The 16,508-nt window shown below is 36.5% G+C and overlaps 1 protein-coding gene across 2 annotated transcripts in view; it reads left to right on the top strand.

The window, feature by feature from the left end:
- LOC123761724 (serine/threonine-protein kinase SIK2) overlaps positions 1 to 9,034 on the top strand; it is a 161,382-nt gene extending 152,348 nt beyond the window's left edge. The window contains exon 9 of one of the 2 annotated variants that reach the window (XM_069330612.1): positions 946 to 9,034. In XM_069330612.1, coding sequence (XP_069186713.1) covers positions 946 to 1,059 — 114 coding nt within the window. In that variant the 3' untranslated portion in view covers positions 1,060 to 9,034. The remainder of the gene's footprint in view (positions 1 to 945) is intronic. The other variant, XM_069330614.1, reaches the window with a different exon arrangement.
- Positions 9,035 to 16,508: the final 7,474 nt, after the last annotated feature.

The raw sequence follows: 16,508 nt of genomic DNA on the forward strand, positions 1-16,508 counted from the left end.
CATGATTATCTCTTCATCCTAGTACCTGCCAACTCTTCTCCCTGGCAAGTCTTTTTTCTGGTTTCTCTGTGGTTAACTTCAGGGAGCCACCAAGGGACCCAGACAACCAGAGTTGAATGTAAAGAGATGCCTCTTTCAAGTGGAGCTCCAGTGGCTCCCTGACACCCAACCAGGTTTGTCCATTCATCGGTTTACTGTCCATTGGCTTCAATCTGTGGAATGGAGCTAGCATGGGTTAGGGCTCCAGGCCACCTCGTGACAGCTATCTGTTCAAACCATCCTCCTAATAGCACGTTACATTTTGATGTGTACTTTTTCCAAGGCAGAAGCTGTTGTGTGTTGTACAAGAAAATTGTAGTGTCTTGCAAAATTTACATAATGTTCTGTTTTCTGTTCATGGATTCTCAAGTAGGTTAGTAACAACAGTTTCTCGATGTTGAGAATGCTCATGAGAACGGAATGATCTGTTGACGCTCATTAGTGATTAGCTTAACTCTCCTGAATAGTTCTGCACAGTTGTTTGGCTATTTTAGTAATTTGATTCTATGAACCCATCAGTTGTCTGTAAAGCTTCACTGACTTTTTGGTTGCTTTCCTGGTGTGGGTGACATTAATAGTCTCCACTCCCTGTACCTCTGTGAGTGGGCTAGGTTCTGGCTCTGGTCTCCTTTAGGTGAAACAGGACTACGGTGACTGATTAAGTAGTGGGAAGCCATCTCAGTGAGATAGCTTCAAGGAACCACCAGGGCTCCATCAGAAAGAGACATTTCATTACATTCAATGCTGGGTTTTTTCCCATTACACATTAATTCTTTTGTAAAACATCATGTTACTGTTTGATGTACTGTAAGCATTTTCACACTTTAGAAGTATGGTTAATCGACAAACTTAGTTTTCTCTGGAGTTCGAGAAAACATAAATGTATGTGTTGGTGTTTTCCAACAGGGTGGTGGTGCAGTAGGAGCAGCACCATGGCAGCCAGTGGTAGGAACGAGCATTCTGCCACAGACTGTTTGTGAAAGTCCCATTCTTGAGATGCCAGAACACATGGAAACTTGAGGTTCATTATTTCTACCCAGCTTTCCAAAGCCTATACCACGGCTGGCAACTAAATTGACAGTTTGGAACCACAATAAGTAATGGTTCTTTAACAGTGACTGAAAATACCACATCCATGCCGAATAACCTGTTTGCCATAAATATGGCTTACAAGAAATGTAAGAGTTCTTAGAATGAATAGAGTTCTTACTAATATGTCACTAACTGCTTCCATCACCTCTGTAACTCAGGCTGCAACATAAATACCATAAAATCTGGAATGAATCTACACTTTTGATTTTCCAGAAAGCAATGATAACAAAAGGGAATGAAAGGTAATGTTGCTGCGTGTCAATAGTATGACAATTTGAATTTTAACCAATTAAATATTTCACTTCATGTGCTAATATTTCATTTGGGATTTCTACAGAAATCAGCTCATTGGATTTAAAGCATTCCATTGTTTTAATAAACGTGATTGGAATATGTTATTTCCATGATGGAAATTGCTTTTTCTAAAAATTAAAAAAGGTGTAGTATATCACTTGGAGGGGCCAAATATTACTTCAGTCACCCACTGTCTTAGACAGGGTTAGTAAGAAGCAGGATATTAAGCATAGGAAGCTGTTACATATAAAAATTGCAATTTAATTCATCCAAGTAAAACATTGCAGGCTTTCCATAGGATCAAGCCAAGATTTTCCAATTTATTAATAAGCATCTAAGCGAGAGATATCTTTGCCGTATCTGAGAAAACTGACCTTCACTGCCAGTGACGCCCACAAGCTGTATATATATAATGGTTAATACAAATTAAGATAGGAAAAGTTATGTTCATGGAATGAGTGCTGTTTCACTCTTCATTGTAAAAAAAAATTGTTGCAGAAACTTCTATTGTTTTTTTCTTTGTGAAATAAAATGGAAAGGAAAGAGAAGACAATTACTGTACAGTTACCTCAGGAGTAGAAAGGCTTGGCTTCTCACAGCCGAACAAAATGTTAGCGGTAAATATCGATCAGAGATGATGAGATGTCAAAGATTAATACAATCAAAGATATCAGTAATACTAGCCTGGCAAAAATCAAAAGAAATACATAACATGATATAATAATAATAATAATAATAATAATAATTTTTTTTATAAAATCAGTATTCCATAGATTGATGCATCTCTGGCATTTTAAGTTAATTGATATAATTGTACAGATTTATCAGTGAATGAGAATAATATGTTAATATTATTTTGATCCATAATGATTTTTTGTTTTTTGTGGCATTCTAAGCTGTAAGACATCTTTAATTTCAAGACAGATAGTCAAACTGAGATGTATATAAGTACAGTAGTTTTAATTACAGTACTGTAATTTACATGAGATTTAATTATTGAACGAGTAAAAAAAATTGGAGATGTAATGTACTGTACATGAAATTAAATTTGTCTTCAGATGTGAATGTTGATATTGTTACTTTGATAATATAACATTTTCTGAAGAATACAAATTTTGCAACAAGTTTTGAAACAACGTATCAATATATTCTCACAAGGAAACTTCTATGGATGAGCAAGGTTGGACTCTCCATGGCAAGAATCCCTTCTCAGGCAAACTCAATATAATGTGCTTCGGAGTCACCTTTCTAGTCATTAATGTTTAGTGCAAGAGAAAAATACCACTGAAAGTGGAGGAGTTTGTTGAAGCTGTTGCATATTTTGAGTTTTTTAATGTCTTAATCTACATTGTGTTAAATGAATATTGATAGTTTTGTTTTATTTCTTATTAAAAGGGAAATTGTAACCCCAAAATCTGTGAATCTAAGTGTAATTGCTCCTGCAAACTTTTTCCTGCTTGTGGTGGCCTACATGGCATCCCACGAAGACTGATGACAAATGCAGTATGGACACCGATATCAGGCTAGCTTTATGAATTTCCTATGAGACATGTACAGTTTTCCCAAATAAAGTTTTATTCCTGGACTTATAACTTCTATCAGTAGTAACTGCATCACCGTGAGGCTCCATCCCTCTTCTAGTTACCTCGTATGCATATAAAATTCATAAACATGGGCTTTCCGTTAATTTTTAGTAATGTGGGTACGGTAGTTTCATTGTATATGTGACAATATTAGGATTTGCGAATCTTTCTGAAATGTTATATTTATCCATATAACTGTACTGTATGTGGAAATAAAATCCAGTTAGAACTGGAAGGATTTAACATATGCTAATTTTTAAACATATACAAGTAAGACTTGCATGCCATAATTAAATGATTACTAGGGTAGAAAGTCATTACAAAATTACATGTTTAGAATCCCTCTTACCAATTATAAGTAAATTTTAATTTATAAATGCTATATACAGAATTTGATTCATAGGAGAAATTTAATTATTGATAATTATAGATTCGAGTTAATTTATTTAGATTGGAGTGCAGTACTGTAAACATAAAGAATGAAACATAAGATTGAACTTTCCTTACATTGCAGAAAGTCTCACCCATGTATCTACCAGATCAGCAAACAACACATTGATTTCATTTGATGCTGTCAGATAATCTCATTCTTTTTGTGTAGACTTCATGATGCAAATGCAGGTCTCCATTGACAATAGGATCAGATTCTGTAAGTGAACCCCACAAATGCAACTATTACCGATATCTTCTGACATTCTGTTTGTGATTAAACTGTGGAAGATTTTACATCACTTAATTTAGTCTGAGCAGTAATCTAACACAGTAGTTCAGGGAAAGATCAGAGAAATTGGAGAAATATCATATAAATAGTAATGAGTAAATTACAGGACCTCTGTAATTTCTTTGAGTTAGAAAATGACTACACAGGAAAACATTAGTCATACTTACTCTCCCAATGGAAATCAATTGAGACATTTCCGTTTTGTATTTGAAATGTGAGAGGAGTTGTAATGTTCAGAATTATTTGCTGACTTTTGGGACAAATATTAATACTGTATTATTCATACTATACTGTACTTTCATATTATTTTACTATTTTTTTGCTCCTGGAAATAATCTATATATGTTAGTGTGTTAATGATGAGTATACTGCATCTTGATGGCAGATCCTGGAATCTGAGAACATGGAATGGACAGCATATGAGAGGCCTCTAGGTTATACAGAACACTATCTTCTGAAAGTTTTGCATGATTTTTAAACTTAATGTTCCCAAAAATCATAACTTTAGTAGGCAAGATTATTTATATATGCATACAGTATATATAATATGGGTCTGAAAGATAACTTTCACAATTAGTGAATGAGGGACTTCTAATTGTTGGTTTGCCACTGCAACTATTTTAGGATAGTGCATTTAACCTTACAGTGGTCACAATTTGTTCCTTTATAATTATTTAGTCTTAATAGGTTTATAGGTATTATTTGACATTAATGACCTAATAGATACAGATACTTGACATATCAAACACTTTCAACATTACGTCTAGCCTCGCGTGCAGGAAGGTATTATACGTAATCAGTGCAAGGAATTTGTTAACCTCGCTCTCAGAAAGTTTGTTCCCAATTTTAACTACAGTATACTGTATTGTGTATAAAAATGTTAATATTTGTAGATGAATTACAATTTAGTTAGCTAATAATCTTTAGAAGATTTAAAGCATTATCACTTGTCTTCAGCAATTTTTCCTGCTAATAAGCACATAACTAAATTTTCCTATTAGGAAATTTATAAAGTGTATGGTTGTAGCCAGAGTATATCTCACGTTACGTAGAAATGGGTAAACACAAATATTTAAAATATTATTAATTCTACTTGTTATAAAGGAACTTCATTAATTTACTAAGTGATAAGGAAAATCACACTGAATATAGTAGTGCTAAGGGCTTCTGTTATACGAGTCCAAATCCTCATCCCAGATATGGATGGCTGGGCATTATTCTCTATTGTGTGTTGGAAAGTCAACATTTTGCCAATTAATTTGCAATATTGCCGATTTTTCTTAGAATTTGCAACTTCCCTTTAGGACTGCAAGAAGTACCGAAATGGTTAAGTAAACAAGTGTACCACCAACCCATTATTTACCTTAATAATAGTCACGTACCTAAATTGAGAATACATTACTGAACCTAAGGTAGAGCAGTAAGCACTCCATGATCCGATTCAAGGGACTGGAGAGAGAGAAAGAGAACAGTATACAACAGAATATCAAATGTCTCCAGTGTTGTTGTTTGGGTCATCTAGTCAGATGGGTTGCTGGTATTATTATTATTATTATTAATTCTGATATCATTATTTTTATTAATCTTGTATTTGTATTATTCTTGTGTTTATTTAAATGTCATTTTTTTTATTTATTTTTATAACATTGTATTAAGACTGTTAACAACTGTTTATATTATTATTATTATTATACAGTACTGTATTACAATAGTTATTATCTATATTAAGTGTATAAAAAAATTCTTGGAAATGTATTACCTTATGATGATCTTCCTTTAAAATGTTTAAATATATTGAGTGAGAATAAGAACAATAACATTCTACCTTTTAAACATTATGCAAGTTTCATTACATGTTTTGAAATTTACCGTATATTAAGAAGAACAATACTCGACAGTTTCAGGGCATCTATGAATGTGACTGAAACCTGTACCAGATCATATCGAAATACATAGCACCCCTATTAGCTCAAATGTGTATATTGCATGTGCAAACTAGAACTGTATTATAAGCAAGAGAATTTACAGATTCTTATTTTTCTAGAGTGTGGGATGATGCTCAAATAAGTATTCAACTAAATTTCTACCAAGTTCATTGTGTTTAAAATGGCTGTATGTTGGTCTTATATACTGTAAATGGAAGCTTGAATGTGATCATTATTAGATAATAATGGATATGTGCTTCTACAGGGTACTAAGGAAGCTTTGATAATACAGTTGACTATTTATCTCATAAGTTTTTAAGTCATAAGGTCGTAAGCCTGTGTACTGCTGGCGTGTTGTAATCTGAATTTCTCTGCCGAGGTGATTCATTATTGGCAATGTAAAGGGATTTAAGGCATTGCTTTTATATTGTTATTTAATGTGAGGATCCAGAATTGGGTTAGTAACCTTTCTTAAATTACACTATTATAAAAGGTACAAAATACTGGGATATTTTACAATATTGTACATTATATTTATATTCCAAGATCTGATATAGCATCTGCATATTTACCAAATTGCCATAAATAAGCTTTTTAATGTAGATTGTGGAATTCTGTACTTAATGTCAAGAATCTTGAATTTTCATGTTACTGTTTTTAAAACTGTTGACAAAATAGTCAGATTTTGCTTTTCAAAAACAGTTGCAGCCTTTACATAAAGTCAACGATATCACACATCATTTCCATAAGCAATAAATAAAGCACTTCATTAACAAATTTCTGATCTTCTTGTGTCAAGTGATAAATGCTGAATCCTTACCTGTCATTTTAAGTCATTTAATGTTCAAATATATTAATGATTGTAATGCTTAGCTTGGACACAGAGCTGCTCTAAGACTGCTAAATTATTTAAACTCGCACTTGATACCTCTTGTAGAAAAAGACGGTGGTAAAGAAGTAATGTGCACATCATTAGAGCAGATTAAAAATTTGATTTTAGTCAAGGTTTCTGTAGCTTGTTTGTGTATTTGAATTTTGTAAACAGTTGCAAAATATGACATTTACTCCAAAGATTGTCCAAGATTCATTTCTAAAATGATCATATGCGGTGAAGATAATGTTCCATATTTAAGTCAAATCAAGTATGGTCTTGAATTTGCTTGACATAAAATATGTTTAAGTCTATATGTAGTTACCCATTGTTGATTCCATAAGAGGGGAAATGAAACACTATAGTTGCCATGGTTTAATATACAGCTTTTTATTTTATAAATAAATGGGGTTGTCATAGCAGTTTCATAATGCTTGACCATAACTGATAAAATAAGGCCATCCTAGGTTGACCAATGTATGGTCTGTGACCTACTTAAATGTATGTGATAAACGTTTAGGTTTTGTAAGATTTTGTGTAATACAGGTATTTCTATATTTTATTTCCAAAAAGGCCATCACTATATATATATTTGTACAGTATGTGCATATGTATATATGTATATATATATATATATATATATATATATATATGCAAATAAACACAAACATACATACATACAAACAAACCTTCGAAGGTGTTGGAGAAAAAAAACGTCAGTAGTGTCAAAGCATTATACGACAGAGTACAGGGAAGACGGGACACCATGAACGTAGCTCATATCCTCTAACTACACTTAGGTAATTTTACACACACACACACACATGTAATGAATATAGGTGTAGGGAGCAGGAGACCAGATACAAGGTATCATTTGGGAGATAAAATTCTTAGTCAGAGAGAGAGAGAGAGAGACTTGGGGGTTATCATGCCAGACCTGTCCCCTGAAGCCCATATCAAGAGGATAACATCATCAGCATACGCCAGGTTGGCCAACATAAAAACGGCATTTAGAAACTTGTTTAAGGAATCATTCAGAACTTTGTATACCACATATGTCAGACCAATCCTGGAGTATGCAGCTCCAGCATGGAGTCCATATCTAGTCAAGCATAAGACTAAATTGGAGAAGGTTCAAAGGTTTGTCAACAGATTAGTACCCAAGCTGAGAAGTATGAGCTACGAGGAGAGACTACGGGAGTTAAACCTCACGTTGCTGAAAGACAGAGTTAGGGGGGACATGATCACCACTTAAAAGATTCTCAAAGAAATCGTTAGAGTAGATAAGGACATGCTATTTAACACAAGGGGCACACACTCTAAGGGACACAGGTTAAATTGAGTGCCCAAATGAGCCACAGAGATATTAGAAAACTTTTTTTTATGTCCGAGTGGTTGACAAATGGAATGCATTAGGAAGTGATGTGGAGGAGGCTGACTCCATACACAGATTCAAGTGTACATATGATAGAGCCCAATAGGCTCAGGAACCTGTACACCAGTTGAGAGGCAGGACCAAAGAGCTAGAGCTCAACTCCCTGCAAGCACAAATAGGTGAGTACACACAAAGCAAGCAACCACAGACAAAATCACCAGCCAGCAGTCTGCTCAAACACTTAATTCTCAAACCTGCCAACTATCCATAATGAGATGCTATAGCAATGCAGCAGAGGAAGACAGTTAATCAGACTTTGTAGTGTGTTCAGTGTTCGAGTGGTACAATTGGGCTCACAATGATATAATCAACAATAATAGTGTGGATAGAGGAGGAGGAAGCAGCAAGAGGAAGTTTTTAAAATATGGAAGAAATGGTGAAATTAATTTGGGAAAAGTGAACAAGGCTTGGGAGTGAGGCAGGTGGCAGGTGTGTTTGGTATTAACACTAGTACTCTTTCATATGAAGAAACAATGTTTAGATTTTTTAATTCATTGTCGAGACAGACAGACCGACCGACCTGGTGGTAAAAATTAGGGAAAAAGTTAAGAAATCAAAACCCGAGTTTGACGATACAACTTGGAAGTGATTTACGCAATAACAGTGTGGAATAAAGCCTGGTTGTGGTGAGCAGATTAAGGTAGCAGCGTAGAACTTTGCTTGTAATGTAGAGATCTTGGGAGGCTTCAAGGTAGATCTAGCTGGCTTAAAAATTTTAATAAAACTCAAGAAATTATTAAAACTAAGATCTTGGATAAAAAATTAAGTTTTGGTTTGGACATTGTGGAACCAATCAAAAGAAAACCACAGTTTTTGATGACCATAATCTCAATTGGTTACAAAAGACAAAACTTGTATAGTGTGGAGAGGTTTAATTGTCATCAGATATTGGTCAAAAGACTACAGAAAACATTTCTGTCCATAAAATTAGCAAAGAATGTGTTTCAGCTCTGGTGTGCTGATGTAGATGGTTCCAACAAATTAAACACAAATTGTAGGTAAACCTGGAAGATGAAAATCCCTGGAAAAAAAAAAAAAAAAACAGAACAAACTTTCTCTGTTTCCACCAGTTCAGCCATGCTTGTGTAACTAGAAATTGACAAAATTTACAATGGAATTTTTGAAAATGGTACCTTCAAGTATAAGAGATGGGTTCAAAGTAAGGAAACAGTGGCCAAAAAATTTGGAAGTTCACTTTTGCAAACAGAGTGGTAGATAGTTGGAGCAAGATAAGTGACGTGGTGGTGGTGGAGGATAAAACCGCCAGTAGTTTCAAAGCATTACATGACAGAGTACTAGGAAGAGAGGACACCACAAGCGTAGCTCTTATCCTGTAACTCCTTAATTTAAAAAAAAAATTGCTAATTTTGAGGGCCAATTTTATGAGAAGTTTTTCAGATCCGAATTCCAGATTAAAGAAGAGGGTGAAGGATAATGAGGTGTAGGCTTTATTATTGCTTGAATATAACTAAAATGGTTAGATGAATGATTCTAAAACAAATCTTCTCAATATTTCTTATGGTATTCCTCAGTAAAGAAGCACGATGCTTACCTTGTCAACAGGCCTGGGTAATCTTGCCCTGCATTCTTATTGATAAGCTGAGGCACTAGGTGTGATGCAAACTGGTAGTTCTGTCTTGAAGATGGTAGGAGATATTAAGTCTAAGCTGGCTATTAATGATTGATAATTGGATGAAGGTACAGTACATGACAAGTGAAGTGGTTTGACTATGATCAATCTTCTATTGCCACTGTTGGTCAGGCTATCTAGTGATGGTCTGGCAGTGTAGATATTGTGATGTTTGATAGAGCCTTTGTAGTTTATGCAGTCAAGTTCCACGAATGAGATGTTGTCGTGCCCATGTATTAAGATACATAAAGGCATATGCAAGATTAATGTTTCAAGCATTTCCTTTGGTATTGAAAAAACTCTTCATGAGCAAATTGATTTTCTTACTCTAATTGCATATATTCAGCTATATATAGTATATTGTTAGTGAATGGCAGGGGTGTCACTTTTCTGTCGATTATATCATTCGGAGCTCTTTCCTCCATTTTGTGGGCCATTGAAAAGAAGTTCTTGAAGTTTCATAGGGAAGACAGGCTCTGTAGCATAGAATCTAAACACTAAAGTCAAAGAATTGCTATACATGGAATAGTTTTAGTATCAGAGTAATACAGGAATGGAATGCATTAGGGTAGAAAATAGTATAGGCAGATTCCACATGTTAGTTTAGATGTTAATATAACAGGACCTATGACATTACACCAGGCAGTTAATTGATAATAGGCCATACCCAGAAGCTGGTGCCCAATTTCCCAAATGGAGAAAATTTATTCATAATAATAAAAATAAGTAAGTACCTTATGTAGAAATTAGATTATGCAGATGTTGTATGGTGCCCATTTCTCTATAAGCATAAACTAGAAAAAAGTTGCCAATACATGCTACTAAATGGCTCTTGGACCCAAATTATGAGGTCTTCAAGAAGAGGCTGGAGGCATTAGATATGCCCAAACTAGTAAGATAGAAAAAAAGGTGAAATAATCACCCAATACAAAAATGTAGTTTAAAACATTGGCAAGGAAATTTATTTAAATCTGCAATACTGAGATTAAATGGCCATAGATTCAAGCCAAGAGTGGTAGATGATTGGAATAATTTCAATAAGAGGGTAGTGGCTAGTATATCGGGCAGCTTCAAAATGTCACATCACGAAGACAGGATACCAACGATGTAACTTATCCAGTAGTTATACTTTAATTATATACACAAACATGCACATATACACATACATGACTAATTTATAAGGTAACAGTTACTTTACATTATCCATTTTTGGTGAGTAGGTCATACATAATGCAATATTTTGAATGCTGTATTATATGACTCATTTCATTGTTTAAAGTAAAAAAAAAAATATATTTGACACAGCTGTTTTTCATCTTGCCAGTTCAAGAATTGAAGGGCATTATGACTGGTTTTATGCATTCTTCCATTAGTGATATAATAACTTGTTTGTATACAGTGCCATGTAGAAATGAAATTGAATAATTTCATGGTGCGGGTTTACACCAGCTTCTAAACTCGTTAGAGAAAAAAACATTATATTATGGGCTCCTTGTACTGAACTAGTCTCCATTTTATTTCCTTTTTCTAGGAAATTAGTCTTCAAGTAATGTTGATCATTACTTATAGTTTGTGGTATGCTAAGCACTACTTCTAATCAAAGCAACCTAGTATAGTAAAGCTTATACAAAAGATAATGTCAAAATTCAGCATACCTTAATATTTAAATTATGAATGGAATTTATTTTCTTATACAGTATACTATACTCTATGAGCATCCATTTTGCATCAGGTCAAAGGTTGAAGCAATTTCTAAATTTGCTAATAGACCATTGTATATGTAACTACCCTTTTTCTTGAACTAAGAATAATATGGTAGTTGTAGACGTGACCTAGTCTTTTTTTCCATTAAAATGTTGCCTAGGTAGATTTTGAGCATTTACACCAATTATAGACATTTCAAGCAATTGCCAGTAATGTTAACTTGCATAATTATTCTTGTGAAATCATTACTGAACTGCAGGGCAGATACACTAGGCATGTGATTATTTAATCACATTGAATAAATAAATTTTGTGACCCTTTTATGTAACATGAGCAAGCTATCAAACAATCTAGTATCTTATCAGTCACAGTATGTAACAGTAGAGTCGAATCCAAATTCAAATACCAGTGCCGAACAAAACACACAAGAACATCTCGTGCTTATTCAGCATGGTAGAATAAAATCCGAAGTGTATTTTACCTCAGCTAGGGAAAAACAAAAGTTACATTTTATTTACATCTGAATTGACTTTGATATAGGTAATTGATTCTTGTACTTTGCTGCAAGCAATGCTCAGTGAGACTTGAGCTGGTCTCATGACGAACACATATGTCTTAAGTGTTATACACTATTTTTTCTTTTTCTTGGATAGCATATGGGTGATACTAATTTTAGAAATGCTTCCGCCAATGAATTTTCATGCTACTTTTGTTGTGTAAGCCAATCTCTCCATGGCATTATTGAATCTGTTTTGTACTGTACATTTGCTGTTATTTATTTAATTTGTTTCTCATGACTCGCTGTCATTTCTAGTCATTTATCTGCATTAAATAATGGTAATGCATTTTGTATATTAACACAGCTTCAGTTCTCAACATAATATACATTTCATATGCAATATATTATATGTAAAGATGAAGACCTGTGTTATGTATGTTTATACATAGTTGCCTAGCATAGAGCTGTGTATTTTTATGTAAACTATTGAAAACAAAAAACTCCAGAATTGAAATAAAAAGGGAGTAATGTTGCTCTTTTTTTTTTATCCACATCAGTTAGTCGATCATTACTCAGCTGGGTACTGGCCAGTACAGTATTTCAAGTCTGCAAAGAAGTAATATTTTTTAAAAATTATATATGAATTGTAAATCATATAATAATTTGTATTGGTCCTTTAGAACAATGGTCTATTTCCTCAGATCATCTGAAGATTCTGGCTTTGGTCCCTGGGCAAAAGATACAGTTGGGCATGCTTCCTTTCATTTGATGCCTGTTTACCTGAAAGGAAATGGGTACCTGGGAGTTAGGCAGCTGTTGTGAGCCGCATCCTGAGGAAGGTCATCAGTAGTTGGCCTAGACGGACCTCAATAAGTCTAACAGGCTTCTTGTCCCTGGCTATGGGAAATTGGACCGATAAAAACCAAATCATGTGCAGTATACTTTAGGCCAGGTTACTCATACACTTGTACACAAGACTTGTAAGGGTCTTGAGTGTACAAAATTAAAATGTCTAGTTTATTACTAAACTGCAAACCAGAGGAGCAGAGTAATTTTAGAGAGGTGGAGCAGAAAACCAGGGTTGAATGTAGCAAAATGCATTTTTCTGATAGTCTTGGAAGCTCCATGATGGCTCAAGGAGATGGCTTCCAAATACAATGGACCCTCTGTTTTCGTATATTTCGGTTCTCGTGCTCTATTTCTTTGAAAAATTCAATTCGGTTCTCGTTGTTTGCCTTGGTTTTTGGAATTTGTTTATACACGTACGGGTCCACCAAGCACGTGGCGCTTCAGTTTACCAGTGTCTCCCGCCTAGTGATGATCGCGTTTGAATTCTTTGTGAAGATTTATATTGTTTTTGTGCTTTTTTTGGTTTCTGATCATAAAAGTTCTTATTATATATCATACCATGGGTTCCAAGAAAGTCGGTGGTAATGTTCAACTTAAGAAAACAGTTGCGAGGATGACGATAGAGGGAAAACAAGAGATCATTCATAGCAAGACAATGTGATGTCTCGCTACAGACAAGTGTTAAAATGTAGGAAAACAAAAAGTGTCTATAGACAAATTCTTAAGACAAACAAGCAGTGAGCCACTAAAAAAATAAGAGGAAGCTGGCAAAGCAAGAGCTGACAGAGGGCAAACAGGGCCTGAGCACAACAGTCCTGGCCCAACAAAACGGGCAGATATGGAGGCCCAGGTACAGCACCTAGAGCCAAACCCTGCTTAGAGGAAATGACATTTAAAGCTCAGGCTCCTGCACAACCACTCAACCAACTAATGAAAAACCTGGGGCCCAATCCAACACCAGATGGAAACTCAGCTGCAGGCAGAGCAGAGCCATTGGAGAAGGGGGGGGGGTTAAAGAGAGACTGCCAGGAAATCCCAAACTAGACTCAACTAGGTTCAAACCTGGGACAAATCCAACTGGGAATTCCACCAGTTTACCAGGAACCCGAACCTGGCATGTTGACTTGTGAACTGGTTGGGAGCCCAAACTAGCCAAACGTTGAGGTAGGCCAAGACTCAAGCCCCCCAAAAGATACAGCTGGGTTATCACCATCTGCACTAGCCTGGTAAAAATCTGTGCAACTAGATTCCAAGCTGAAGGGCAAAAACTTGAAGCAGTAGCCTGACATTCCTTGGCAAACTGTAACCAGTCCTGGAACATCGAATGAATAGGGACATGGCACCATGCCTCCTTCAGATCCAGAGACACCATCCCAGAATCTGACTGCAATACCAGGTGAACCCAAGCAAAAGTGGTCATGCAGAACGTCCGACAGGGAGGTACACTGTAATTGGGTTTTTTTCTGGTGAAAGCACTAAGCCATTATGTCTATAGCACTTAGGTCAGATAGGGAATACAGTTGTTTATTTCCGAGAGGTCAAGAATGTACTGCGTAGATCTGCCGAATCCCATTTGGGGACCAGAAACAATTCGGACATCAACCAAAGAGATGAAGAGTAAAGCCATGTCACATGCCAGAGTCTCAGCCATGCCAAAGTCCAACCATGTCACAATGAGTGCAAAGAGCTGAGGGCAGGGCTCCTGACCTAACACCACTGACCATGACATGGGGGAAAGAGCAGACCAGTTCTACCAAAGGCTGAGGCAGACAACACAGTAAGTCTACAAATCGTGGGACCAGGAGTTGGTAAAGTGAGCCATCCTTCCACGAAGCTTAATGGCAATGATGCAGAAGAGGCAATAACCAGAAGAAGCACAAGATTCCAAAAATCTAACTCTTCTGGGGACCCATCCTGACCCACAGCAATTGAGACCCCAATCTTACCACACCACCACCAACCAGAAGGGGCAGAACCCTGCTAGAATAAGACCTGACCAAGAGGCGGAAATGCCACCGCAATGGCCGAAAAGACTTTAAAAACAGCCTCCTCAGGAAAGAGAGAAAAGGGGAGGCAAACAAAAAGGGTAAAGACCAGGCCAAATCTAAAGCCTGGGCCAGTACAGCCTGTTCGCATGTATTATGACAGTCCAAGTAAAATGCCTCCATTGCCTCCCAAGAGGGGCAAGCAACTTGGGTACAGCCACCAAACCTGGCACTGTAGGCAACGAGGCAGCCACTCTGGAGACTGATGCCAATGAATCCAGGCCCACATGGAGCCTATCTGCAAACAGCTCCACAACTGCCCAAGCATGCATGAAGGCTCATGAATGGGTACGAGCTCTGTGGTCTCCAGAGTAAGGGTTTGAGAGAGAACATGCAGCTGCCCATGGAACTGGCACTTGCTCACATCCTTGGGGAGCAATAGAGAAAACAAGCAGTCCTCAAGCGATGCTACAGAGTTCTGCCAAAGAATACCTGAAAGATAGAACCCACTTCCTGCCATTCAAGCATATGGATTCAATAGAATCCATACCAACCTAGGTATACTAACATTTCTTCACAAAATTCTAAGCCTTCATAATGTTTACTGTCCCATGTAACAAGTCACAACCAAAAGAACCAACAATCCTTGGTTCAAAAAGGGTTACTCAAAACAATCAACAAGAAACGTGAATATGAGAAGAAATACAGGCTAAAGGTAATCTCTGGAGATTTGTCCAAGAGTTACTCCTCTTAATAATTAATAAAAATCCAAGACAAGCTACTATGAAAATAAACTTAATATGAAAATAACATGGAACACTATTTCCCCGATATTAGGGTGGGTCCATAGTCTGGACCCAACATACCCGGGGCTATGGAGTTTATCCACCTATCACTGAATGACTCGGGGGCATGGTTGCCCACCCCACGAGTCTGAAGACAAATAAGGTCAGAAGGTAACAAACACATCAGTGAAAACTCTGCTGCCCAGCATCCCAACCCTCCAGAGCCTAAGGGAAAGGGGAAGCACAAGCACAGGAGGAAGCAACCTCAGGAGTAATGTGAACAGTATACAAACATGGGTCACCATTGAAGGGCTGAACAGTATTCCAGTGACTGATAGGCATACATACCCCACAGTGCCCACTTGACCTGATGTCTAAGCAGACTAACCAGATGAGCTACTTGATTCAGGTGGGTCAAGAAGTATGTTGCCCTGCAGGGGCCATAGCCGCTGGGGAGACAACTCCCAGATGAAGGAACATAAAGGAATACCAAAGTCTCCATACATGGCTGACATACGGTGACGTATTTTGCTTGTGCACTGCCTAGCAGGCAGGCAGGAGAGGGGAGCAAGAGCAATCCCCTATCCACGGGAACAACACAAGAGCCCTCATCATGTCAAGGCACCATCCTTTGAAGGGAGGGGGGGGGGGGGGGTGAGGACAATTTCCATAAATGTGAGTAAGTTCATTAGGCAAGATTTGTTTGACAAAACCCATACCGTGATGCTTTTATAAGAATGCACTGCGAGATAATGAATGATTTCTTACCTTAAGATTGATTCTCTATGAACTTGCAGATATGTGAAAGTTAGCCAATTAATCTTTAGTTTTCTACTGCATTTTCTTGGTGGACAAATTCTATCTTGGGGGATTAAATAGATATCAAAAATATCATTAGCAAAGGATTAATATAGATCTGGAAATACTAAAAATTGGGCAAATCAGCAGGTGCTGATTTGCTGTTATGCAACAAGTTTCCTGTCACCAACACACATTTCACAGAGAGGTAAGAATTTTTACCAACCACATAGACCAGAGATCCTCAATCACAAAATGTTCCAAAGATATTGATATCTAATTAATGAATACAAGTCCA

This window comes from Procambarus clarkii, chromosome 24 (genome assembly GCF_040958095.1).
Source record: "Procambarus clarkii isolate CNS0578487 chromosome 24, FALCON_Pclarkii_2.0, whole genome shotgun sequence".
In the NCBI taxonomy this organism is placed as follows: Eukaryota; Metazoa; Arthropoda; class Malacostraca; order Decapoda; family Cambaridae; genus Procambarus; species Procambarus clarkii.